The sequence below is a fragment of the Grosmannia clavigera genome (genome assembly GCF_000143105.1).
Source record: "Grosmannia clavigera kw1407 unplaced genomic scaffold GCSC_113, whole genome shotgun sequence".
NCBI lineage: Eukaryota > Fungi > Ascomycota > Sordariomycetes > Ophiostomatales > Ophiostomataceae > Leptographium > Leptographium clavigerum.
Window position 1 is genome coordinate 500771 of NW_014040831.1, and position 25693 is coordinate 526463.

At 52.6% G+C, this 25693-nt stretch overlaps 10 protein-coding genes across 10 annotated transcripts; 8 read left to right on the forward strand and 2 right to left on the reverse strand.

The window, feature by feature from the left end:
- Positions 1-1751: 1751 nt before the first annotated feature.
- Positions 1752-2207, forward strand: CMQ_4165 (upf0136 domain containing protein; the record flags this gene model as incomplete). The annotated part of the gene is made up of 3 exons (XM_014320103.1): positions 1752-1754; positions 1812-1929; positions 2014-2207. 3 exons carry the CDS (start codon positions 1752-1754, stop codon positions 2205-2207), a joined length of 315 nt encoding a protein of 104 aa, XP_014175578.1.
- A 434-nt stretch (positions 2208-2641) lies between these two features.
- CMQ_3419 (cmc1-like, cytochrome c oxidase biogenesis protein) lies at positions 2642-2967 on the reverse strand (the record flags this gene model as incomplete). The annotated part of the gene is made up of 2 exons (XM_014319357.1): positions 2642-2850; positions 2934-2967. 2 exons carry the CDS (start codon positions 2965-2967, stop codon positions 2642-2644), a joined length of 243 nt encoding a protein of 80 aa, XP_014174832.1.
- Positions 2968-3278: 311 nt separating this feature from the next.
- On the forward strand, positions 3279-3684 carry CMQ_3746 (prefoldin subunit; the record flags this gene model as incomplete). The annotated part of the gene is made up of 3 exons (XM_014319684.1): positions 3279-3333; positions 3389-3479; positions 3552-3684. The coding sequence occupies 3 exons, from the start codon at positions 3279-3281 to the stop codon at positions 3682-3684; spliced, it is 279 nt and encodes a 92-aa protein (XP_014175159.1).
- A 3963-nt stretch (positions 3685-7647) lies between these two features.
- CMQ_3872 (ccaat-binding factor complex subunit) lies at positions 7648-8848 on the forward strand (the record flags this gene model as incomplete). The annotated part of the gene is made up of 3 exons (XM_014319810.1): positions 7648-7735; positions 8067-8315; positions 8415-8848. The coding sequence occupies 3 exons, from the start codon at positions 7648-7650 to the stop codon at positions 8846-8848; spliced, it is 771 nt and encodes a 256-aa protein (XP_014175285.1).
- Positions 8849-10324: 1476 nt separating this feature from the next.
- CMQ_3630 (RNA polymerase 1 specific transcription initiation factor rrn3 superfamily) lies at positions 10325-12628 on the forward strand (the record flags this gene model as incomplete). Its single annotated transcript, XM_014319568.1, has 3 exons — positions 10325-10949; positions 11023-11066; positions 11123-12628. The coding sequence occupies 3 exons, from the start codon at positions 10325-10327 to the stop codon at positions 12626-12628; spliced, it is 2175 nt and encodes a 724-aa protein (XP_014175043.1).
- Positions 12629-13196: 568 nt separating this feature from the next.
- CMQ_3740 (uncharacterized protein) lies at positions 13197-13483 on the forward strand (the record flags this gene model as incomplete). The annotated part of the gene is made up of 2 exons (XM_014319678.1): positions 13197-13311; positions 13377-13483. 2 exons carry the CDS (start codon positions 13197-13199, stop codon positions 13481-13483), a joined length of 222 nt encoding a protein of 73 aa, XP_014175153.1.
- Positions 13484-14046: 563 nt separating this feature from the next.
- Positions 14047-17667, forward strand: CMQ_3353 (alanine racemase; the record flags this gene model as incomplete). Its single annotated transcript, XM_014319291.1, has 6 exons — positions 14047-15074; positions 15135-15689; positions 16101-16256; positions 16401-16462; positions 16524-16782; positions 16839-17667. 6 exons carry the CDS (start codon positions 14047-14049, stop codon positions 17665-17667), a joined length of 2889 nt encoding a protein of 962 aa, XP_014174766.1.
- An 830-nt stretch (positions 17668-18497) lies between these two features.
- On the forward strand, positions 18498-20819 carry CMQ_3542 (trehalase precursor; the record flags this gene model as incomplete). The annotated part of the gene is made up of 3 exons (XM_014319480.1): positions 18498-18718; positions 18866-19534; positions 19589-20819. 3 exons carry the CDS (start codon positions 18498-18500, stop codon positions 20817-20819), a joined length of 2121 nt encoding a protein of 706 aa, XP_014174955.1.
- A 186-nt stretch (positions 20820-21005) lies between these two features.
- CMQ_4163 (acetyltransferase) lies at positions 21006-21635 on the reverse strand (the record flags this gene model as incomplete). Its single annotated transcript, XM_014320101.1, has 1 exon — positions 21006-21635. One exon carries the CDS (start codon positions 21633-21635, stop codon positions 21006-21008), a length of 630 nt encoding a protein of 209 aa, XP_014175576.1.
- A 738-nt stretch (positions 21636-22373) lies between these two features.
- CMQ_3269 (copii-coated vesicle membrane protein) lies at positions 22374-23809 on the forward strand (the record flags this gene model as incomplete). Its single annotated transcript, XM_014319207.1, has 3 exons — positions 22374-22566; positions 22632-23587; positions 23636-23809. 3 exons carry the CDS (start codon positions 22374-22376, stop codon positions 23807-23809), a joined length of 1323 nt encoding a protein of 440 aa, XP_014174682.1.
- Positions 23810-25693: the final 1884 nt, after the last annotated feature.

Consider the following 25693-nt stretch of genomic DNA (forward strand, 5'->3'; position numbering starts at 1 on the left):
GATGGGAGGGACAGGCACGTATCTTATTACCGCTAAAACGATTCGTTCAATAAAACAGGTTACAGCGCTTAGCTCTCCTACGTCTGGGGGACTATAATAAACGGTCGGCCTGGTAGCCCAGTTGGGTGTTAGCGGTGGGGCATCTCTATGATGCCGGCCGGGTCACTTTTTGATTTTAACATAAGATACTATTAGGAGGGAAAAGGAACGAAAGCCAGAATCGGAATCGGTCGACGCACAATCACTAGGATAATTTAGACATGTATGCAGGAAACGTCCCGGCGCAGCAACGCAAGGGATCAGGGGTGCGGCAGCGCAAATGCTCGGCAGGAACTTGCAGACAATGGTCAAATATCTGAAAAATGTGCGGGGTGTGGCTAGGAGGAACATTCTGCCAGGGGAAGGAAAGCGCAATGCAGCCGGTATAGATCTGTTCGCAATGACCTGCAGGAGTACTCGAAGTCTCCCATGACAGGGCGTTTTTGCTATCGAAAGAATGCCTTGGTAGGTCTGCCGTGGCAGTTATCGATCATATCCCTCTCCAACATCTCAAGAGAATGTACGGAGTAGGAATCGCGGCCTCACCAACCATGTTTCATAGCAACCGCTTAGCGAAAAGCGTGGAAAGCTGCGGCTCGTCACACCAGACCGCTTGTGCAAGGCATTCTCATTACCGTCAGGCGAATTACAGGCTAGCCAACCAACACTCCCTACGAAATACAGCGTAGGACTTTAGTCCAGTTAGACAACCCTGAAATCGCTCGACGGCGCCACACTCAGCCCCACGCGCCGTTCCTCTGCCTGAGCCCTCGTAAGGCATAATCGCCAATTATGACGAAATGTGTCTTACTAATACTCGTATATAGCAAAAATGTAAGTATGTAGATGCCATTTGCTCCCTTCAGTCGCGGAGGCGATTGGTTACCGCAGTAAAACTTCGCACTACTACAGTGCCGCTGGATTATGTACTAGTACTCCGCATCATTGCCAGAAACACGACCCGGTGTATTATGTGAACTCCGAGAACGGCAAGATAATAATTTGTCTCGGTGCAACCAACCTGCCTGGCTCTGCTCACAGCCTCACCACACGATGTCTTATCACCTGTGCTAGCCTCAACTCTGCAGCAGCCCGATGGGGTCAACCGGCCGACCGAGCTATCATTCTGGCAAGCCAGCAGACTATCCTGCTGGCGGTACGGAGCAGACTAGGATATCTACACCGAGCTGGTGAGATGTGGATCCGGTGGAGGAAGCTCGTGCAGAACAGCTCTGCACAGCCACATATTGCCGCGTGCCTTCCCGCTACGAGATGTGTGTAAGATACGACTTGATAATGGCTGGTATCTTACGCCGTACATACTCCATACTCGTACTCCGTAGAACTTGTGTGTAAGGGAGAGATCTGCGCCATGACACTAGTCTACAATGAGTAGAGAAGCACGGTCTTACTTCGTGCAGCTCGTCCAAGCTTGCCAGTCGCAAGAGAGCCAGTCCAACCAATCGCACAATGCGCTTGCCAGATTATATAATCCCGGCCAACTGCCGTATCTCATCCGGGATTCCAATGGCATAATTGGGACAGTACCCCAATATTACTCCGTACGCCGAATCGAGTTTTTTGGCACCGCCTCCTTTCATAAAACACAACAACGCACGATAGCCTTCCCTGCCGATACGAGCTCGGGGACTTGCCAGCACATCTCAACCAGTTGTCATCACAAGTCTTCGTGCCGAGATCCTTCAACCACAATGGTAAGCTTCGGCTAACCCCCCCCCACACCTTGAAAGATGCTGACAATAACTCCACAGTCTCTGGACACTCAAGCATATCTGCTTGCGGCCCTGACCGCATCCGGTGGCGTCGTGGGTTACGCCAAGACCGGCTCCGTCCCGTCTATCGCGGCAGGTCTTACCGTTGGAGCTCTGTGTACGTGATAGGCCGAATGACCTCTTTTCCATCGTGCCACACTTCTTTCATTCTTGTCAGCTAATCTGCTTTAATGTACGATAGACGGTCTGGGCGCTTACCGCCTGCAGAAGCGCCAGCCGTACGGCGTCGAATTGGCCCTCCTCGCTTCCGTCGTGCTGGGCGGCTCCTCCATTCCGCGTGCTATCCGTCTGAAGAAGCCGGTCCCCATCGTTCTCAGCATTGTGGCGACATTTGGTCTCTTACAGTTTGGAAACGCTTTTTTGCACAAGCAATGATTGAGCGGGCTGCATTGGGTATATAACAAGGGGAAAGAAAACAACATTGAGGGGAAAGGTGCTAGTTTTAGTGTGCCCAAATGGTCCGAACGCCACAACAATTCCTGCATCTCTTTCTGCCGCATGGAAAGTAAAGGAACATCAGTCGTCTTGCTTCCCAAAGTGAACGCCTCGTTGTGGCCAGTGGGCTTCCATGACCCTTTTCACCCGCCGCCTCCCGGTGCCTCTTAAGGCCAAGTCTTGTCCCTTCTCGTGTCCGCCTTTTGAGTTCATAAATTCATAACAATACAAGCGCCCGGGTGCGATATCCTACACGTTGTGGTGTCAGTTGAGGAATGCCAAAGGGCGTTTGGCTCGGCACAGTGGCTGGCTTTGATCGCCCTCTACGGACGTGTAGATCTCTCGGGTCGAAACAGGGTTTATCCAGCCAAGCCTCACGACTGTTCATCGATCTCTTTCCAGAGTGCTCGTATCTTTCCATTTTTATCTTGTGCGTTGGATCGATTTGCCACTACTCGTTTCGCTCGCTCGGCCTTCAAGCACGTGTTCAGTGCTGTCTTGGCTCCGTTGCACATTCCCATCGATTTCCAAATGAAGCCTTTTGCGTGGCACTCTTCGAATGCTGCCATAACCTCTGCGCAGCCTGCAATCCCAAATGCCTCTAGTCAGTCACACATTGAGAGTCAGAAGGCACGAGAAGCCAACATTAGCCAGCTTTGGTCATACCCGCATTGTCCACGTTGTCCAGATGGGGATGCATGGCGGACGTTCTCCTGTATTGCAGCCGTTTTCCGTTGAAAACTACAGCTTTCGTAATAAAAGACTTCCGTGGGGGTTGTTACGCTGTTCTTAAAAAAAGAAGAATTGTCGCGAATGAGGATTGCTCATGGCCTGAGAAGAAACTAGATATTAATAATGGGAAAACGAAAAGAAACTTATCGGCGCGCTGAAGACCCGCTCATCCCCAATGGATCGTCCCACTTTTAATGTATGAGGAAGCTTCTGCCCCTCGTCTCTTTCAACGCTTCTAGTTGAGAGACTTGTTATAACTAGTAACAACCAAACTCCAGAATGGCTTCCACAGCATCTGCGCCGTCTCAGGCCGCATCTTCGAAGAGACAGCAAGGTAAGCAGGTGCACTGCAAGCTTCGACGCTCCAAGGATCCCTGCTAACTTTGCAGACCTCCAGGTTCAATACTCCAACTTCAAGAACACCCTCCAGCAAATTGCGCAAAAGATTGGCGATGTCGAACAAGAAGCCGAGGAGCACAAGTAAGTCTTGAGGAAAAAATTGATATATAACGTCTAAGGGTCTAGCTGACCAACTGTGCTTCCGCGCTATAGGCTCGTTCTCGAAACCCTCGACCCTTTGCCGGAGGACCGCAAGTGCTTCCGCATGATCAACGGCGTCCTTGTAGAGCGAACGGTCAAGGACGTCATCCCGGCACTAAAAAACGAATACAGAGGGCCTGAATAAGGTTTCTCGATGATTTGGTCAAAGCAATACAAGGCTAGGCAGGACGAGCTTGAGAAATGGAAGGTTGGTTTTTCTCCTTGTCTTCTCTCCCATCCGCATTACTTTTAAGGTTTCGCTAATGCCTTTTCCTCCACAGAAAAAGAACAACGTACAAGTCGTGCAGTCATAGTCCGAAAGTACATGGCTAAGGAGAACAGCCGGATCAACAACCATATTCGAAAAGCGGTCCAGCACGATGCCAAGATCATAACGCCTGGTACATAACGATACTAGCGGGATCAAGGTCGAGATCATTTGAAGTGGCAAGGTGGACGAGCAAAATACGGATTAACGGTGACTTAGTTCCGGGATGTACGATCACACTCCATCTACGATGCAGGCATCAGTATTATGGATAGGCGAGAGCATGCTGTCCCTTGGCCCCATTGAGCCGCATGTATTCAGAGGCAGAGATTCACGATGTCCGTCTTGTGCGATAGAGCTTGCCGAGAAATGTCAGTTTTCATCTTGTCTGTCATGCCTGGCGGCTGTATATGAGGGGTCGGTGCCCAAGAACAGACAGGGAGGCTTCAAAGTGACCGACTAGGTGTTCGCTTTAACAAATGCAGATTGACTGTGCCATTCTGCAAGCGGGCAGGTCTTACTAAGACCTGTTTTTCCCCTTGAAATTGCAAGAATCGATATTGAATGCGTTGTTCATTGCAGTACGCTACCGATACGTATAGTAATGATATCTAACCTAGGCATAGAGGGTGTTTGGATGCCCAACCAGGTTGTCGGCGAGCTGTGGGGAGCGTTGGGCTCCAAGTGGTATCGGCAACCGTGCTGACAGAATATCAGTGCGCTACAGCCTATGCCTCGTTGCTTTATAGGGCCGATGGCGAAGGCGAAGCTCGCTAGCAAATCTACTCCTCTCTTATGCTCGCCCCGTTGCTAGTAAGTCCTTCCCAGTATGCGAAAATCGAAGCCAATATGCGAAAAAGAAAACCACACAACAGCTGGCACTTCGTCCAACCTGGCAGAGGAATGATGTGCACAACCCTGTTCACATGCACCGGACGTGGCCGGATGCCAGCTGTCAATATCGTTCCGGTGCTGTTTCCTGGGGCTTGTCTTTTTCACACTGCTGCTACGTATACAAGAACGGTAACATGGTGTGGCCCATACTATACAGACATCTTCTTTCAGGTTTTACAACACTCCTCCAGCCGGTCTACCTTTTTTCTCATACCATGACGAGGGTTCCCCTTCCTAAAGTCTTACCTCAGGGTCATGCAGGTTCCAAACTCATCGTTATTGGTCAGCCCACAAGCTGCCGAGGTGCGGACAATGCTTTGTAAGTGTCCGTGGTCCGTAACCCTCCACCACCTAAGCCAGAGTTTGGTGAATGGCGCCCAATGTCATATGCGCGTTTCTGCCCAATGGGATGCCATGGTGGAAGGCATGGGTTCTTATTGGACGAAATGAAAGCTTGTCTTCGGGTGCAGCCTTACAATCAGCGAGAAGTATTGTTTCATCAGGCGGGCAATCACAGCCAAGCGTTTCTGTGGACCTTACAATAGCTCAAATCAATGTCATTGTAATAGCGGGTTGTAGAATTGATGGACGCCATCAACAAGGCAGATAGAGGAGGAAGCCAGCTATGCGTGGCAAAAAAGGAGAGGGCGCAACAAGAGCCGCATCAGGCGAATTGGTTTTCTAATTTTCTTCCTTATGCCGCAATTTCTGGAGCATTAGTAATCGTCCCGTGCACACAATGATATTGGCATGCATCCCCGTACCGTGCGCAGTGTGCATTTTCGCCGGCTTACCGCCTCCTTTAGCTTAGATTCCGAAGCGCCGGGGTCGTCATTCACCGCTGACCCGCCTTGTTCCTTGTATTCGGCTGCTGGCAGAGCCATGAAAGTGTTTTATTACATACTATGTAATGTGGCGCTTACCCAAGGACGAAGTACTCGCATTTTCTGGTACAGTACTCCGTATATAAGGTAATACGTACTGTGATCAGAGACTCACAACAGTTTTCGGTGAGGAGGCGGGAACAAAGCGTCTTTCACGGGAAGCGACGGTGGGCTGTTTGGGCTGCCAGTTTTCATGGGTTTAGTCTCACAAGTTTTGTAGGTACGCAAAGAGACCTCTAGATGCGTGGGTGGGTACCCCGAAAAAGTGTACTGTCCGCGCTATCTATGCGGGGGACTGCAAGTACTGTAGAACTAACTGGGCCTTACGCGCCGGTATCACTTTGGTCACGCCTTTAAATCAGTACCAGAAAGGCGAATTGTTGACAAGGAAAGAAGGCAGACCAAGCCGTCACCGCGTTGTTCCTGCCCCCCTTCTCCGGCTGAAGCTTTCAACTGCATCACAACTAGAACAGGTCGACCCGCTTTCCCGCATTCTGTTCTGCCACCACTGCACACCTTGTTCTTCGCCTTCACATTCTTCCGCTCGTGCTTCGTGGTCTCTCGCCCTTACGCTCTCCCCCAATCTCTGTCCTCTTTTCCCAACTTTCTCTTGCACTACCACTGCGCCGCACCCCACGTCTCTCGCAGCCCATCAATGCATAGTCTCCTGCATCCCAAGCCCAAAGCGTCGAGTCCCAAGATACCTCTCAGGTACAGTTTGATTGTTTGAAGGTTGGTGCATTGCCTTGTGCCTCCATTGTTTTCTTTCCTCCTCTCTGCCGACCGCTGTTGCCAGTGTCGCTTGTCAGCCTGCGTCGACAAACAGCTCATTCGTCGCATGTCTGGTACTATTTCTTGCTCCCGAGACCGTTTCTGCCGGCTGCCGGGTGGGCCAGGCTCTGCTGTTGCGTCCTGTGCCACGCTGTCTCTCCCCTCCTTGTTCCTTGGGGATGGTCAGGAGGCCATTTGTTTACGGCAGCCGATGCATAGAAGCCGAGATAGACGTTCCTGGTTTCTAATGCGCCACCGCAGGTAGCTTCCAGCTTCATCCACTCACATCGGTTGTTCTTGGGAAACGCTCGAGACAGTCAACCCTTCGACCGGCATTCGACTGCCAGTAAGGCACTGGCACAGCCTCATTTCCATCTGGATAGGTACAGCGCGAAACATAAAAAAAAACTTAATTAAAAGTACGCAGCCATCCTTCCGCTCAGGTGGCCAACCAGCTCTGGCCTGCCTATTCTGGTGTAACCAGATACACGGCATTCAGCCAACATGTCTAGGAGGTGCAGTGGCGCAAGAGACGAGCTATATGGACTAATGAAGACCATCTTAGGCATTAAAGGAGGGTCGTATCGACACAGAAGCGTGAGCTCTTTACCTAGTTGTTGGCTCGAAGACGCTATCAACGCAGCCTGCTGATGCGATAAGCCCTTCTCTTGCCAGCTAGCTTATTCACGCACTCAGTTCACCGGCGCGCGCAGCAAGCAGCAAGCAGCAAGATTTAAGCGAACGCGGAAGCGAACAGGGCGCGAAAAAGACACCGGGGGCTTTCCCTAAATTCCAACAGTCAGTTTAATTCTTATGGACCCGTCACAAACAGCCATAGCAGCAAGCCCACACTCACTACTACCCTTCCCGATCCTCCCACTCACCCTCATCTGCTCCCAACGCTCCGCCTCTGCATCCCTAAACAAGCCACCCCTCCACCTGCTACATCATTGACGGGACTAAAACGTCGGGCAGGAAATCCAAAAGACCGGTCAGGAGTAGAATATAGTCTCGGCGACGCAGAAGGCTAGTCCGATCTGGCTTGGCGCAACGCTTCTGCACCTCCCAGCGGCCCAAGAAAAAACTGGCCGCAAGCCCTGCCGCCTTGCAACGTGTCAGGGACACATCATCCCCAAACACCTGTGCATCCCCAATCACCTGTGCGAGTTAGCAGTCCAAGGAATTACAAGAATCAGCTCGCACCCGCTGCAGGTAGCCAAATATGTCCGACTCCCCACAGTCCACTCCAAAAGATGTCGAACAAGGCGTACAATCCCCAGGGGAAGCGCCAATGAATGATTCTCAAGACCCACAATCGAGCTCACTCGGCTATGAGTTCGAGGTGAAGGAGCAAGACCGCTGGTTGCCCATAGCCAATGGTAAGCTCCCCTTCTTATACTACCGATCCCCATTCATCACGATCTGTACGCACCGTGTGCCGTTACTTGGGGGGCTTCAGGAGAGTGTAGCGCACATGTACGAGCCGTACAGACTGTGATACCTCTCACAGGCGAGCCGGAGGGAAGGGTAGAGGGACGGTGGCTGTCACCCCCTGGGACTCTGGGAATCTGGCCAATCTATTCCACGACCTTCTCGTCTGGGATAGGCCTTTCACAGTCAAGCGGTAGCTCGTTGCTTGCGAAAGACCGTCGTCTCATTAGCAGCCAAACCAAGCTGTTGATATTAGCAAAAGCTACTCGCTGTTTCCAGAGACCCCTCTCTCACCTTATATTCTCATGTCTCGGCATCAGGCCTCGCCCTCCGAGTCCCCGGATGGAACTGGCGGCTCGTCCATGAGGGCCAGCAGACATGATGTGTACGATGCTAACATTCGAAACTTCGCTCCAGTCGCTCGAATCATGAAAAACGCACTTCCAGAGAACGCAAAGATAGCGAAAGAGGCCAAGGAATGCATGCAGGAATGCGTCAGCGAGTTCATCTCTTTCATTACCAGCGAAGGTTTGTCGCTACGCGCCTTTGCCTGTTTTAGTCCCGACTTCATGTGTAGAAGGGCTGTCTTCGACACTCAAGCTAATGGTGTTTCCCTACTGCCTATAGCTTCTGAGAAGTGCCATCAGGAGAAGCGGAAAACTGTCAATGGCGAGGACATTCTCTTTGCCATGACATCTCTGGGATTTGAGAATTATGCCGAAGCCCTAAAGATCTACCTCTCCAAATATCGCGAAGTATGGTCTATTTTCCCGGTCCACGTTATTGGCGTCCTTTTGTGCTTCTGCACATGCCTTCTGTCCCCTTTTTCTAATGCGTCGTGGCAGCAGTCTCAATCAAACCGAGGTGATAATCAACAAGGCCACCCAGGCGGCCAAGGCTATGGCACCGCGGGGGCCGCTGGTGCTGGTGCCCCTGCGGGCTCCTTTGAGGGGGGGCCTGATCTATCTGGACAGCCAGCCGAGGGTGGAGCAGATGCCTCTGGCTACATCTACGGGGCCCAGACTGGTCATAACGGGGCTGCCGGTGGCGACGGGTACTAGTAGCATGCATGCTGGGTCAGTTGCACCCATGCCTTTGGTGTTACAAAGGGCTTTAAACTCCAGCTTCAAGTATGTATCAGTAAAGTGACTGGTGGATTAGAGGGAATTTGGTTGGTGTCATCTTACCGGAGTGCGGAAACACAGCCGTGTGTACACAGGAGAATGATCTTTTGGAACAGGAAACGGATGGAAATCAATGGACGGATTGCAAGAAGCTAGGCGAGAGAGCATGAAGTTTGGGTCGAACAGTGAGCACAAAAGCACGGCTTCTCGATTGTCTGCATTGCTTTCTACTTTTGGCCTACAGGATTTCGGTCGTTTTTGTTTATTGGATTTTCTTTGATTTGGTTTGTTTTGGCTACCGCTTTTGGTTTGTTGATGTATTTCTTATCTATTGTTACAATCGTGTTTTCTTTGAGGTATATCGATAGATTCTCCTTGGACACACCGCGCAATAATTACCACAATTGATACTAACATGGGATCGTCCTCGCAGAAAAGCTTAGATTTGTCGGCAGTTGCTAATGTTCTTTTTAGTGTTCCCATTGCGCACCGGGTATTTAACATCTTGTCTTACGTTTTGGCTGCTATGACCGGTACGTAAGATACATTACCAACAGTATTGTATCTTAGATCGCACTTCTGGACGAACTCGCCTGGCATTACTGGCAACAGACTGCTTTCATAGCTTGGTTTGCCGCCGGTCCCGACATCGTGTCACGAGAAGGTGGAATACATAGGGCAAGCAGCGGTCAGTTTGTGGTACCAGAAAGGCCGGGGAATTAAAATGCGCTTTATAAGTGTCGAATCCGTCGTATCAGACAGCGGTCTTAAACATAAAGACGATGCACAATCCGGAAGCTGGGAGACGAGTGTGGTCTCTCGATAAGCAGCATAAACACTATCTATCACAGCCAACTCAACAAGATAGGTAAGGAAAGGTAATGGCAAATTCATCCGTAATTTACAAATACATATACCTGCCTTCGGTTTGCGGTTCATATTAGCCTCTTCTAATTTGCCACTTTCAACGATCTCGCTGTGATAGTATGTGGTGCCTGGCGAGTATCTTGCCTTAGTGGCGGGGCGGAGTTTTATGAGAAAGTGCAAAGACAACGGAAGTGCAGTAGTGCGCACGTGACCTAAACTCACTGATCCCCGCGAAAGAAAACATGGCCAAACTTAAGCCATCACCAATTTTTTTTTTCACGCAATCTTTCTGCCTACTACCCTGTGCGCCATACCCTTTGGCCTGCTTTTGGGCTTCTACTTGTTTATTAGCGATCTATTTCTATTTATTCGCTTGTCTACTGACTTGTCGACTCGGTGATAGGAATTGGTACGCAGCGCCAAGCTATGCCTTGTCCGCGGTCAAGATCTACCAGCACATCTTGCGCCGAAGACGAAAACTAGCAGCTTTTCACGATTTGCAAATCACCCTTCCAACAACGAGTGGTATATAGAGGATAATGCGATATGATGGCCGGTCCATCTACACCGACGACGGTCGACCACTCCGGTCTTTTGTCTCCTGTTAGCAGTTCAAGCGTGCCCATCAAATCGATATTGCGGATCAACTCAAGTGCGAAAAAAAGCACGACGTTTTCCTCCAACATCGGTAGGAACAAGTTGAAAAGGAAGCTCAACGACCGGTACGACGGTATAGAAGGCAAAGATGACATATCCGAGACGGAAGAGGACGAGCAGGATGAGCAGGACGGCAAAACACGAAGCCCCCTAACCAAGAGACAAAAAACCGTTCACTTCGACCTCAGTTTGAACATCACCACCGAAGTCGGCAAACGCACGCTAGAAGAAGCAAAACGCTCTGCCCGCCATGCTCTCGAAACGCATGCTGCTGGCGACGACCAAGAATATATAGAGCTGCAAGAGGCATTCTCAAACGACAGAGACCAATTTCACAGCCCAGGAGCAGACGAGGAAGAGGACAGTGTGAGGCCAGAAGAACTGGTCCTCTATGTCGTCGCACTGACGAACTGCACTCCAATGCTAAACAAGTCATGTGCGACATTGGTCAAACAGATTCTCAGCTGTTCTTGGATTGGACGTGACGACAAGTTCTTTCGCGCATACGTGCAATGTACGTCCTCTCCCTATATGTCGCTCATACGGCAAAGCGTCAGATTGGTTCTGACAGCCTTTAGTTCTAGCAGCGTTGGTTAGTGCTCAGGGAGTCTATTTGCGCCCTGTCCTAGAGGTAAGCGGTTCATAGATGTCGTTGTCAGCCGTATAGTCGCTAACCTATACCGATAGATGATTGTCGATTTGTTCATGGAACCCCGCCCATCATCATGGCGCGTCCCTGACTTCCCCACCGTTGACCGCGAGACGGCACAGACGAGGCTGCATTTTGGGCTCGAATACATCCTGCAACTATTTCCGGCCGCGCGATCTACAGTCTGTAAAATTGTCTCTCAAAAGTTCCCGTTCCCGAGCGAGCATAAAAGCGTATACCTATGTTACCTCGACAATCTTCTTCAACTACGCAATTACGCACCAAAGCTTGGACCTGAACTGCTTGAGGCAGTAACATCTAACCTGGTCAAGATGGATACCGAGTTCCAGCTGGATCTCAGCGACATGGACGACGACTTGGTATCCAGAGTGCTCTACCAAGTGACAAGCAAGGATGACGACGATGATGAAAACGATGGCGATGATGCGGATAGTGAAGGCGACGAGAGTGATCTGCCCGGTTTCGGCGAACCGGACTACGATGAGGAGGCCAGCAAGATCGACAAGTCTACAAAGTTGGTACAGAAGCTAGACGCTATCCTCGAGCGGCTCTTCTCCCTCTTTGCTCCCGTGTTCGAGGACCCGGACTCCGAGGCTTCTCAGGAGTGTCTCGGAGACATGATGTCTGACTTTGTCAACTTTGTTCTCACTGTACCCAGTTCCCGTCACACACAATTCCTCGTCTTTCATTTCAGCCAGAGAAGCCTCGCCTTGCAGGACATCTTTACAGGAACATTGCTGAATCTGGGCTTTGAATCCAACCGGCCAGCAACAGTGCGCCAAGCAGCTGCTTCATATCTGAGCAGCTATGTTGCTCGTGCGGCGCGAGTTCCACGAGACACGGTACGAAACGTCGTGAGCATCCTCTGTCACCGCATCGACATGTACCGGCGCAGCAACAGCGAGGGATGCCGGGGCCCTGACTTGCGGCGGTACCAGGAGCTCTATTCATGGGTGCAGGCTCTACTTTACATCTTCTGCTTTCGTTGGCGCGACTTGGTAGACTCGCACCCAGACATCGTGGATCCCGACGACCCGGCATCGTTCGTGGGGCACGAGGTAGAATGGATGCCCGGTTTGAAGCAGGCGCTGACGAACGTCATTTACTCGGTCTTCAATCCGCTGATGGTCTGCTCGCCCGCAATCGTATCCGAATTCGCAAAGCTGGCGCACTCGATGCGGTTTATGTACATTTTCCCTAGGCTGGAAAGCAACAAGAGCATCCACCTGTCGCAGTTTGTATCTGGGCACTACGGCAATGGAGATGCGCTGCGGGAAGACGCAGGCTACACGGTCGAAGACGAAAAACGGTTGCAGCTGGAGGGCAACTTCCCATTCGACCCATACTTACTACCAGAGAGCAAACGCTGGTTGGAGGGCGACTATCTCCAGTGGACGCCGATTGCGGGGGTGGGTGGATATGAAGACGGGAGCGACGACGGTAGTGAAGACAGCGACAACTTCGGCAGTGCTGATGAAGGCTTTGAGGAAGATACGGCAACTGATCCGGAAGAGGATTTATGAGGAGGATGACGCCTCTTTATCTCTCGACTGTCTGACTACATGTTTCATCTATGCATTGTTTGGGAGAATTGGCGTTATGGATGACACATTAGGCCTTGATATCACTCGATTTATTCTTGCTTTTCGATTTGGAATTAATGGCACATTGCAAAATTTAAAAAGACGGGAGCGGTCACTCGTCTCCAAAGTAGTAAAAGTGGTGGAATATTCTCGTAGTGTCGATTGGCGGACGATCACATCGCACACGTGATCGGCCAGCATAAAACCCTCTGAAAGCGGATTGAAAGCCGACAACCGTGAAGACAGCAGCAGGATATCCTCCTACAAGCCACCGGGGACTAATGAGCGAGGCAGGCACGAGCGCACCACAAACGGCAAAGAACTCAGCTTACATCCGATTTAAATTAAATAAAAAGCACCGGCCATCTCAATAGGTGCCGGCTATCTTTTGACCCCTCCTGCTGCCCAGATTGATTCCAAAGGACCCCAGCCCGAAGCTACATACCAGACGGCCGATGATTGCTATTCTGCAACCAAAGACCGCATAGAGCATTGAACAGGCATCGAAATGGAGCCGGAATCGCGGCTGCCAGTACGGCGACCGTCATTTACCGCCTTTTGGAAGCGCACAAAGGACGCAGCATCATCTGCAGTCAAACAGGGCACATCTGCGTCCACTTCAGGTAGGTCATCTTCCCTGCGCCCGGTCCTGAGTCCCCCTTTTTGTTCTCTGTTCTCTTAATCCAAGCGAGTCTGGATTGGCGCCATATGCAGCCCTGCCAGCACAGGCTGGCATGGGAGGGGTGGCCGGCCTCTTCCAAGTGGGTGATGGACGTCTCCGCTCAGAGCATCTAGATTGATTTGTCATTGCCTTTACGAGGGGCGAGAATCGGCCAGGACTGGGGGTCTTGCCTTCCTTAATTAGATGCCGAAGAGGTGTCAGGTCCCCGGAAATACGCTATCCTCGTTCAACTGGGAGGGTGGGGACACAGCAGCATGGAATCCATATCTCGTCTTCCCGCCTCCCAACAAATGTTTCTGGCTACGAACCCCCCAGCAGCCAGTGGCTACACAAGCTCGGAGATGGTTCAGAGCCCCATACTCTCATTTGGAATACGAATATGGGGGTGGTGCTAAACCCAGTGGTGGCGAGCAGTGATCTGATGTACCGAGGCGGCCTGCTGAAACTTCAATCAGCAGACAGCAAACGGGAGAGAGGCGAGCGAGTGGAATAGTTTACACAAGGGGGTGGTGTGGAAGGAAGTACATTCTGCCTTATATTCTTTACCTGCTCTCAATGCCCTGCATGAAGACATCAGCCCTCTCCTGATAGCCCCGAACTTGCCAGCGTCACTCGGAACTCGCCATCACTGGTTCTCACACTATCACTTTGTTTTGCACAGTCCCCCCTCTTGTCAATGGTTCATATCGAGGCTGACGGCAGCCGTACAGAATCTGGCCGCATTAATTACCTGGGCAAGGTCAATACCACTGACCCGTACCTTTGTGATGACGATAGCAACAGCGACGAGGATGCTGGCGAGCAGAATAAAGATGACAAAGGCGGATCAGTAGCACCCGGGGGAACCACCCTGACCAAGGCGCAGGCCCGTCGCGCTCAGGTCCGCCGTGCCCAGGTCCAGCACCGGAAGCGCAAGGCCGACTATCTGCGCCAGCTCGAGGTTGATGTTTCTACACTTCGTGACCTTGTCAGCGCGACCGAAAAGGAAACCCGCAGACTGCGGCACGAGAATGCTAGCATCCGCGTGCGCCTGGGAATCTCTGTTGTTGGTTCTGGCAAAAACAATATCATCGTGCCCAGCAAAATCGATTCAGTTATTAGCGCAGACACGAGCCAGGTTATGGCCCTAGATGTGCCAGCAGTGGCTGTCTCTTCTCTAAATGATGTCACCGTTGGTGGGGATATTGGTCAGCTTCTTTCACCGTCAGCGCCGGAAGTATCTCCTGCGACAACACCATGGGACGTCAGCACTATAACAACGGGCCCCTCTCCCATGAGCCTGTCGTCATCTGCATCACCGGCTGCTCAGGGAGTCCTGCCTATCGCTCTCGCAGATACCATAGACGCCAAGGTCGACGCCACCGGCTCCTTGTTTGCCAACATCGACCTCGACGATATTACGGTCGCTCTGGTTATGGACGAATTCGTTGGCACACCAGTTTACCACATTTCCAGCTCGTCCGTCTCGACGTCGTCTCCACCTTATGACGAAAACTCCGCCGTCCTACAGAGCTTTCCGACAACATCGATTACAACTTCTCCTGCTTACAATTCGATGACAACATCGGCCATAATACCTATGGACCCGGCCTTGGTGTCAGATGCATCCTCGCCTGTTAGCCCAGAGCCTGGCCTGCAGGGATATTCATGGATGCAGGAAATGACCCTGGAACAAGTGCACGTGGCTGTTAACTTCATTCTGGCGTGAGTACCCTGTCGCTCCTTCCATGCTTTCTTCGTCACAGCTGGTACTAATAATCGCAGGCTCGAATATGTATGCTGGAACCATGTTGGTCACCAGTTCTGTCGGCCCAATACTGGGGTGCCGCATGCCGGCCATACTCTTATGGCCTCGAACCTGCTTCTTCAACATGCGTCTGATAAAGTACACATGGACGTGTATGATTTTAACGACAAATACGAGAGTGAAATCAATGACCAGGCTGGCCATACCCACGACACAAGCTTTACCGGAAGCAACGACAATCATGCTGTCGATTTAACGTGGCAGGCTCCCGATGTGACTCTCCAGCAACTATATGGACTGGCCACGTCGTTAAATCCGGCATCAGACAAGGAGCTGACTCCAATAGAGGCATGGTTCGAATTGGCCTCGAACTACCCTCTATCGATACTATTGCGACAGGACGTCATCGATGAGCTCAAGCGTGGCTTTTCCGGCGTTGTCAGGTGTCTGTATTTTGGTGCTGTCATAGAGCGCCAGGCGTTTGAAAGTGTGGTCGATCGCATTCTAGGTCCGATAATGTCTGGCGAGGCAGCCATAGCTAGAATACAACCCGCGGAACATGCGATATTGGCGTGAGGGATGCGTCTGATGGCTCGGGCGTTGGCTTTGTTGGTTTTGAAACAAACGGGACTATATGCTAGGACACACCAGCGGTGGCATATGTTTTCCCTGGGAGAGACCCTGTTAATTAAGTTTTACATTAGCAGCGATGGTCAGTGCCACAAGGTGTTACTTGTTTGTGATTTATATATTGTTGTCGACTCATATCATTCCTAATACTCCGGGCGACGTTCTGAAGTAAGAAGGAGAGACACGCCTGATTACATGACCCACTTGCGGCCGGTACTTGTTATCTAAGCCGTTTCCGTCCTGCGCTGAGTCTCTGGAGGGGCTTTCTTAACCCCTCATGAACGATGGTAGATCGCTGCTTGGCCGCGAAAACGCGCTGGATTGGCCTACCAACGCACTGAACTATCACACAGTCCGCAACATCTCCACGAGCAACATTCGGCCATCTCCTACGACATCACACATGGCAAGCTTATTTCTTCGGCGTTTTGCTACACAAACCTGGAGAAACCCCGATCCAATCCGGTTTCAGACGGGTTTCTCCGCTTTTCCTATCATATCGAGTACCGGTAAGCATGTCAGCCTGCGGAGCAAACAGATCTCCGTCCAGTAACCACTAAGAATCTATGTATGACAGGGAACTGCCTTCGTCCTATGTCCGCCTGTCGATCGTCGCAGCAACACACCCGACAAATATCTTTCACAATGCAAAGCCTCGCAAGCAAGCCCAACAACTGGGTCGGCAGTGCCGGCGCCGGTGGTTTCGATCTCCGGAGTAGGATGTCCCCCTTTTCCTGCTGCCCCCATGTGTATGGGCCTTAATGCCAACTCTATAGGTGATACTATGACAACGCCGACGGCGTCTATGCTGGCTGCAATCCACAACACCACTCTCCTAGACGACGTCTTGAAAGAAGACCAAACTACCATAGATCTTGAGGCTCACTGCGCCAAGCTGACTGGCAAGGAGGCCGGGCTCCTCGTGCTGTCCGGAACCATGGGCAATCAGGTGGCGCTCCGGGCGCTCTTGAAGCAGCCGCCTCACTCGGTGCTATGCGATAGGAGGTCGCACATTTTCACATACGAGGCCGGAGGGTGAGTGCTCCATGACGTCTGTTTCTGCAGGAACAATCCTAATATACCGTGACTAGGTTGAGCTCTCTGTCTGGAGCCATGATAATTCCAGTGCAGGCTAAGAACGGCATCCACCTGACGCTCGAGGAGGTCAAAGAGAATGCGGTGCTGGGCGACGACATCCACGGCTGCCCAACGCGGGTCATCAGCCTGGAGAACACGCTGAACGGCATGATCATGCCACTGGACGAGGTGCGGCGCATCTCCGACTGGGCGCGCAGCCAGGGCATCCTCATGCACTGCGATGGTGCACGTCTCTGGGAAGCTGCCGCCTCGGGCGCGGGCAGCCTGGTTGCTTATTCTGCCTGCTTCGACACCGTCACCATGTGCTTTTCCAAGGGTCTAGGCGCGCCCATCGGCAGCATTATCGTGGGGCCCAAGGCCGTGATCAAGCATGCCAACTGGATTCGCAAGTCCATAGGTGGCGGCCTGCGCCAATCCGGCGTCGTCTCTGCCGCAGCGCGCGTGGCCGTCAACGAGACCTTTGGTACCGGCCCCAACGGTGAGGGCGGCCTGCTGCAGCACAGCCACGGGCTGGCCTTTGAGGTGGCAAAGATGTGGACGGACCGCGGCGGCAAGATGCGCTATCCGGTGCACACCAATATGGCCTGGCTGGACTTCCCGGCTAGCGGCGTGAATGAGGAGCTCTTCGCCAAGCTAGCCGCTGCCGAGGGCCTCAAAATGTACTCTGAGCGGATTATTGTGCACTACCAGATCTACCAGAACCGGCAGGAGGTCGTTCCGCGGCTAGAACGCCTGTTTACGACGGTACTCGACAAGGTCAACAAGGTGCCAGTAGCAGGTGCCGTGTCGTCAGGAAAGTCGGCATATCCGGTCAGCAAGTGAGAAACGCTCCAAAGACAAGAGTCGGCTCTAACATAGATACGCCGAAGTGTTGCAAACACACTTAAGCTATAGTCAGACAGGATGACTGCGGCGGCATTAATACAAGATATAGAAATGACGAGAATTATGTACTATCGTGATCCGTGTTGCTGTCAGCTCAGTCTATTCATCCTAGACCACGCCGCGAACTGTTGACGTCACAGAAAGCTTCCGGCGCTATTCGGCCAAATTGGCAGATCTCCAGCGCCTTCAAAATGCGGGGAAGGGCCCATTCAATTTCCCTTCCAGAACAAAAACTCCACTGCGGCTGGCATCCACCCCGCTTCTGCAACATCGTGCTTCTACAGACGGCCGTGAAAGGTCGCCTGACAGCATGACCGCTATTTCTCGGGTTGCTGCCAAGCTTCGTCCGGACATACTTTTCCAATTCGTGGGCCTACGACGTACGTCACCGACTTGCACTGCACAATACATGCAAAGTTCGGCGCAACGGAAGCCTTTTCTATGTCTGTGCACAATTCCGAAGGCGTTGCCGTCCTTTTGGTATAAAAATCTAGCTCGCGTGATGCATCTGTCTTCTTTTGGTGTGATAATCGGGCCGGTAAGCTGTCATTGTATCGTCGTCATTTGTTCAAATCGGAAGCCGGTGTTCGGACATCATCCTTCGGTTCTGGTCTTGCCTTCCTTCGTGTAGTGTCAGAGAGGAAAGAGCCTTGATATAATGACGGTGTTCCTTCCCTCATTTTCTTCTGCAAAATAATACCTGGATCCTCTTGAATCCGCGCCTCTTGATTGTCATTACCAGGCCACAATATACTTCGAACATCCATATGGAAGCCGTTGGTTCGCTTTTTCACAGCCTTGCTGCTGTCGCAAGCGCTTCTGGTACAATTTTTACGATTGCAACTTTATTGGTTCAGCCGGCTCTGGGCTTGTTCAACAATGTATCAGTTATCGCCCCCTGTGATTCAGTCCTGTACTGTTATGGGGACATTCTTACGCAGATTGAGCTCGCGGCACCCTTTTCGGACTCCAAGACCTTTGTGGATATGTGCGTATCCCCCTCTCGTGGTCATGTCAAGGCAGACTGGAGGGCTTGAGGCTGTCTTGCCTTTCGTGTCAACAGACACGGATTTTATGTTCCACAAATTAAATGGAGGCTTGTTTTGTATTACAACCTCACTGACTTATGACACAGGCCGACCATCCGACCCTTGGACGAAGTTGTAGCAGCATATGAAAATTTGACCAAGCCGTTGACCAACAATACTGAGCTTATCGACTTCCTCAGCACATACTTTGCTGCGGCTGGTGGCGAGCTCCAGAGCGTGCCGGGAGACCAACTCACCACCAATGCGACGTTCCTCAAGAAGCTTAACGATACAGTTATCCGCGAGTTTGTGGAGAAAGTCATTGACATCTGGCCGGACCTGACACGGCAATACACCGGCGGGGTGGCCGGATCCAACTGCACTGGCTGCCAGTCCAGCTTCGTGCCCGTCAACCGTACGTTCGTCGTTGCTGGTGGCCGATTCCGTGAGCCTTACTATTGGGACTCTTACTGGATCGTCGAGGGCCTGTTGCGCACCGGTGGCTCCTTTGTCGACATTTCGCTCCACACGATTGAGAACTTTCTCGATTTTGTGGACAAGTTCGGCTTCGTCCCTAACGGTGCCCGCGTATACTACCTTAACCGTTCACAGCCACCTCTGCTTTCCCAGATGGTGCGCATATACATTGAGCACACCAATGACACGTCCATCCTAAAGCGAGCTCTGCCACTGTTGATGAAGGAGCACGACTTCTGGTCTATCAACCGCTCTGTGTCTATCATCGCCCCCGACAACCAGACATATACTCTGAACCGGTAGGCTTTCCTCTGCAGTTCTGATTTGCCCCTGTTCATTATTGACAAAGTCAGTTACTCTGTCCTGAATAATCAGCCACGGCCCGAATCGTATCTAGAGGACTACGTCACGGCCAACAATAAATCATACTATTCTGGGTCTGGCTCGGTTTACAACGAGACAAGGCCACTCAACGGCTCCGAGCGAGCCGCTCTATATTCCCAGCTCGCAAGTGGTGCAGAGTCAGGTTGGGACTATGGTACTCGTTGGCTGGCGCGACCTGAAGATGCTGCCAGAGACGACTACTTCCCTCTGCGGTCACTCAACGTCAACAATATAGTACCTGTCGACCTCAACTCGATATTGTACTGGAACGAAGTGACAATCGCCAACTTCTTAAACGCCACTGGAAATCATACAGCAGCTTCTTCGTGGGCCAAGGCTGCTAAGAAGCGCAGTGATGCGATGTATGCCTTGATGTGGAACTCTACTCTCTGGAGCTATTTTGACTACAACATCAGCTCTCACGCCCAAAATATCTACGTGCCGGCTGATGGAGACACCACCGCAGCAGATAATTCAACAGCACCGAATGGGACCCAGGTGCTTTTTGACGTCGCCCAATTTTATCCATTCTGGACAGGTGCTGCCCCATCACATCTCAAGGATGACCCGTTGGCTGTGAAGCTGGCATACGCCCGTGTCAGCACCCAGCTAGACACTAAAGCGGGCGGTATTTCAGCGACAAACCTGGAAACGGGCCAGCAATGGGACCAGCCAAACGTGTGGCCACCGCTGCAATATGTTCTGATGCAAGGCTTGCTAAATACCCCTGCCAAGTTTGGCACCGACGATTCGGACTACCAGAGCCTCCAGGATCTCGCGCTGCGAATTGGCCAGCGGTATCTGGACTCGACATTCTGCACCTGGTATGCCACCGGTGGCTCGACATCCCTAACACCACAGCTTCCCGGACTAACGTCAGCGGACAATGGCACTATATTCGAAAAATACGCTGACAACTCGACCAACGGTGCCGGTGGTGGTGGCGAGTACACTGTGGTGGAGGGATTTGGCTGGTCAAATGGCGTTATACTTTGGACGACCGACACTTTCGGAAGCAAGCTCATGCGACCCAACTGTGGTAACATCACGGCAGCCAGTGTCACTCCAGGCAAGCGTAAAAGAAGTGCAGACAGCGGTGGCCCAGCTCATCGTTCCCGGCCACCCAGCGCGGTTCAGTTAGATGCATTTGACGCCACTTGGACAAAGATGTTCGGCAGGTACGACAGGGATAGAAAGTAGGCGAGATATGCCTTTGTCTAGCATTGTGGCCTCCAAAGAGGGACTGTACTGGCATCGTACTGAAAGGCTAGATTTTGGGGTTCGAGAGGGTATAACCGACATTTTGAAAAGACAACAAGCAGTCGTATTATCTCTTGGAAACATCTCGGTTTATGCAAAATTATTGTCATCCCCACCGGCAGCACACTATAGCGCCTTGATATCTGACTGCACGAGACCGTAAACGATGATATCGTCAAGGGTTCCATTCTTAATGGTGGCGCTCCGGCGCACACCCTCGCGAACGAAGCCACACCGCTCCAGAACCCTGGCCGAGGCTTTGTTAGATCCGCAAACCCAGGCATCAAGACGCTCCAAGTTTTCACCGGTTGGGACAAGGATGCTGCCGGCAGGAGAGAGCGCCCATCGAGAAAGCGCGTAGGCAGCCTCACTGGTGATGCCACGACCCCAATACTTCTGGCCGATCCAGTAGCCAAACTCGCGGGTGAGCCTTTCTGTCCCATCGTCGCCAAGAGACTGCACACAGATGCTGCCGATACAGGTGTCGTCAGGCAAGCAGATTGCCAGGTCCAAGCAGGTTGAGGGTCTGAGCATGGGGCCTGGATCGCCCTCTTTCCATTCCGGCATGCCCTCAGCCCTGGCCATTCGCAGCCATCCGAATGCATCGGCCTCGGTGTACGGGTGCGGAAAACGGTCGCGCATGTAACGAATAACCATCGGGTCGTCGGCGGCCTCGCGCATGGGGCCGGCGTCCGAGGCGCGAAAGGGCCGGAGAACGCAGCGCTTTAGGCGCAGAACAGGCCGAGAGTCCGACATGACGAGCAGTTTTTGTTTGACAGCCGGGATGAAACGATGATATGGGCACGCTTTTGGCAGGACACTTTTCTGCTTATTTTCCCTATTTATACATACACGAGCTTGTAGATAAGCCAATGTGTCGATTGAGTCATTTGACGCCTCTACTCGTACTACTCGTATCTTACAATGCATCGTCGGATTTTGCATGTATCTTACCTTCTGCAATTGGCTGTGAGATCCCCCAGCTTGGAGCCGGCGTAAGACGGGCATTGTATCAATCGCCCACCTTCTGTCTTGGTATTAACACGACAAAGACTGGACGGAAAAACAGAGCACCGGGCTCCGTCCAGCCACACGTTCCTGACTTGACTCCTTTTAGCTGTCAGGTGGGGCTCTTTCCAGCAGGAGGCTGAGCTAGGGGCAAGAAAGGTGAATGTGGCCTTAACTCTGAACGCAGCGATCGGCATACAGGTGAATTCCGCCGTGGTTGAGAACCTGCAGCACAACGGCAACCAGCTGCCTTTCTCTGGTCCATCCATTATCCCCACCGGCATACTTGCCTCTCCCTTCATTCTGCCGAGATTTCTCTCGACCACACCATTTGCTTGTGGCTGTCTGACGGCGAAGCTCGTTTGTGCTTTGACAGCTTTGATCTCGCGGATACGACCTCGGGTTACGATTGCGCATTCGGGGCACCGGTCGACGCATATCCCGTTCCTCTGCATCGACTAGCCGGCCTCTGCCGTTGTCGCAACAATGGCAGCCAAGTCCAGATTCACGAGGCTCGATGCCTTCACCAAGACAGTCGAGGACGCGCGCATCCGCACAACGTCGGGCGGCGTTGTGACGATTGTGTCGCTGATCGTGGTGCTTTACCTGGCCTGGGGCGAGTGGCTGGACTACCGACGGGTCATCATCCGCCCAGAGCTGGTCGTGGACAAGGGCCGAGGTGGGTTTGCTGCTCCAACAGACAATTCGCGACGGTGTGCTGACACAGGGTGTTTGCTGGTGTAGGCGAGAGAATGGAGATTCACCTGAACATCACGTTTCCGCGGATTCCGTGCGAGCTGCTGACGCTCGACGTAATGGACGTTTCGGGCGAGCAGCAGCACGGGGTGCAGCACGGAGTGCGCATGGTGCGGCTGGAGCCGCAGAGCAGGGGCGGGTCCGAGATCGAGGTGAAGACGCTGGATCTGCACGCGGACGCGGCTTCACACCTGGACCCAGAGTACTGCGGCCCCTGCTACGGTGCGACGCCGCCGCAGCACGCGATCAAGACGGGCTGCTGCAACACGTGTGACGAGGTGCGGGAGGCGTATGCGTCGTCGTCGTGGGCCTTTGGCAAGGGCGAGAACGTGGAGCAGTGCCAGCGCGAGCACTACGCGGAACGCATCGACGAGCAACGCCACGAGGGCTGCCGCATTGAGGGTGGACTGCGCGTCAACAAGGTGGTGGGCAACTTCCACATCGCGCCGGGCCGCAGCTTCAGCAACGGCAACATGCACGTGCACGACCTCAAGAACTACTGGGACATGCCGACGCCGAACCTGCACTCGTTCACGCACACGGTACACTCGCTGCGTTTTGGCCCGCAGCTGCCCGAGTCGCTGCAGAAGACGCTCGCTGGCGGCGGCGCCAAGGGACAGCCGTGGACGAACCACCACATCAACCCGCTCGATGGGGTGATGCAGCAGACGTCCGACCCCAACTTCAACTACATGTACTTTATCAAGATCGTGCCGACGTCGTACCTGGCGCTGGGCTGGGAGAAGACGTTCCGCGGCTTCGTCGACGACCATGACTCGGCCGACGTCGGCTCCTACGGCCTGCTGGCCGATGGCAGCGTCGAGACGCACCAGTACTCGGTCACGAGCCACAAGCGGAGCCTCCAGGGCGGCGACGATGCTGCCGAGGGCCACCAGGAGCGTCTGCACGCGCGCGGCGGCATCCCGGGCGTCTTCTTTTCTTATGTACGTCCTACGTTCTTGCTTTTTCCTGTGCTTTACTGACCTCTGCAGGACATCTCACCCATGAAGGTGGTGAACCGCGAAGAGCGGGCCAAGACATTTGCCGGCTTCCTGGCCGGTCTGTGTGCTATCATTGGCGGCACGCTGACCGTGGCTGCAGCCGTTGACCGGACCGTGTTTGAAGGCACGATCCGACTGAAGAAGATGCGGTCAAAGGACCTGTAGCGGACGCGTATCTCGTATGTGTCGGAACGGGACGCCTAGTCTGGAGAAGGTGGGCACACAGTTTGCTTTTTTGCCTTTGCCATGTTTGCCGCGTTGTATGCATTAGAAGAGGAGTTCCGGGTATTATTGCTTTTATTTGGCCCGCAACCGAAAAAGTGTCTGATATATAATCCCATGTTCTTTTGCTTTTTTTATCTTGCAAATTGCACGGCATGTCCGACAAGGCCATATTATGCCCAGCCCAATTTTATATTCGTCTCCAGCCTCATGCTCTTTTCGGCTTTCACCTGCCTATTGGCTGTAGGCGAAATTTGGCCAGGCCTCCTTTTTCTTGAAGCTACTATTATGTATTGCCTCTGTCGGCCCCTCATCTGGTGGCTTATTACGGGCCGTGTCTTTTCATTGGCCCCGACAAGACGAGCAATGACTCAATTTCAGATAGGTGACACACTGACGTTGCTTTATGAGCGCCTCTTCAGCGGTTACTGGATCTGCCATGCCAATTGTATCTCATACCGGCCGTACTCGCATGTGCAATGACCGGCTCCCGTCCCCGCTAGTATCGAATCGGTCGAACCCATGAGTTGAGGCTTCATGCATAAAGGTCATGCCATGCAGGATAGTCTGTCGTACTCCGGAGGTCTCTGAGCGTTAGGCTGCATGCAACTCTAAAAGTTCGTATAAATACGCTCTGCTCTAGCCCTATTGCACATAGTCTCACATAGCACGATGCACTGTCCCGATCTGGACCCTTTCCCCGGGCCCTGGCCCTGTGGTCAGATGGAAGAAACAGAAAGGGCAAAAAAGACACTATTGATCAGAATCGGGGTCTAGTGCTACCCACATATTGCGAAAAGTACTAATAATACGGTGCGACTGTGATTTCGCGTGCCGCATTGTCGCGTTGTCAGGCGAAGATTATTGCCATGTGTCTTATTTGTTATGATCGAATCTTAGCTCATGTTCGAGAAGCGGCTGCTGTTGGGGCCTCGCTCACCGTGTTGCTTCCTTCTGAGACCTTTGCTGTTGGTCTCGTAGAGATGTGATGGCGGTACTTCGTACGAGCTGCACGATGGCTAACGAACATGTCTTACGAGTAAGATACATACTTGCTACTGCCAAAGTCACCCCTTGCCACGCTAAAAATACCAGCCTGTAGAGCATTCGTACGAGTATGGAGTACGTAAGATATCTTATATTTTCCACTGGGGGGGTTTTTTTTTTTTTTTTTTTTGTTTTTACGCGGCCAGATCAGCGACCTAACGGGCGTCCACAGCAAGGCCTGTCGCCTACGACGTACGAATCAGCAGTGTGGCTGCAGCTTCCTTGTGCTGCGCGAAGCGTGATGACGCCCGCTCTTTCGCTTTTCTCCCCTTGTCTCTCTCTAGCCTCTCTCCACCAGTGAGTGGCCACGCATTTGCTTCAGTGCCACTTTCCGTGCATACGAGCACCAAGGGTGGGGCCTGTCGGCCAGTGGTCATTAGCATGTTTCCATGCGCTAGCTCCGCCTAAACCTCCTTCCACAGAGTGCTGGCTGTTCTCCAGGGCGCATGCGACCCCCTGTATTTTGCCCGGACCACTAGACGTGTACCTTGCTCCGTAATTACCCCGGCCTTTCCCCTAAAGGAGGATCTAAAATAACGGCTCCAACGTCGCCCGCCTGTACGAGTATCTTCCCGCACACGCACCTTTCCTCTACTATGTATGTCTTGCTGTTCCCTGCTTTCTCTGCCTACACCCCTGATGTTTTGATCGACGCTCTCAGGTCAGAATTCCTCTGCATTCACAGCTTTCGACTGATCGGCCTGCCTGCTGCTGCTGCTGCTGCTACTGCACGACAAAGCAGCTACTAGAGGACAGAGCGAGACACCCCTGCAATGCATG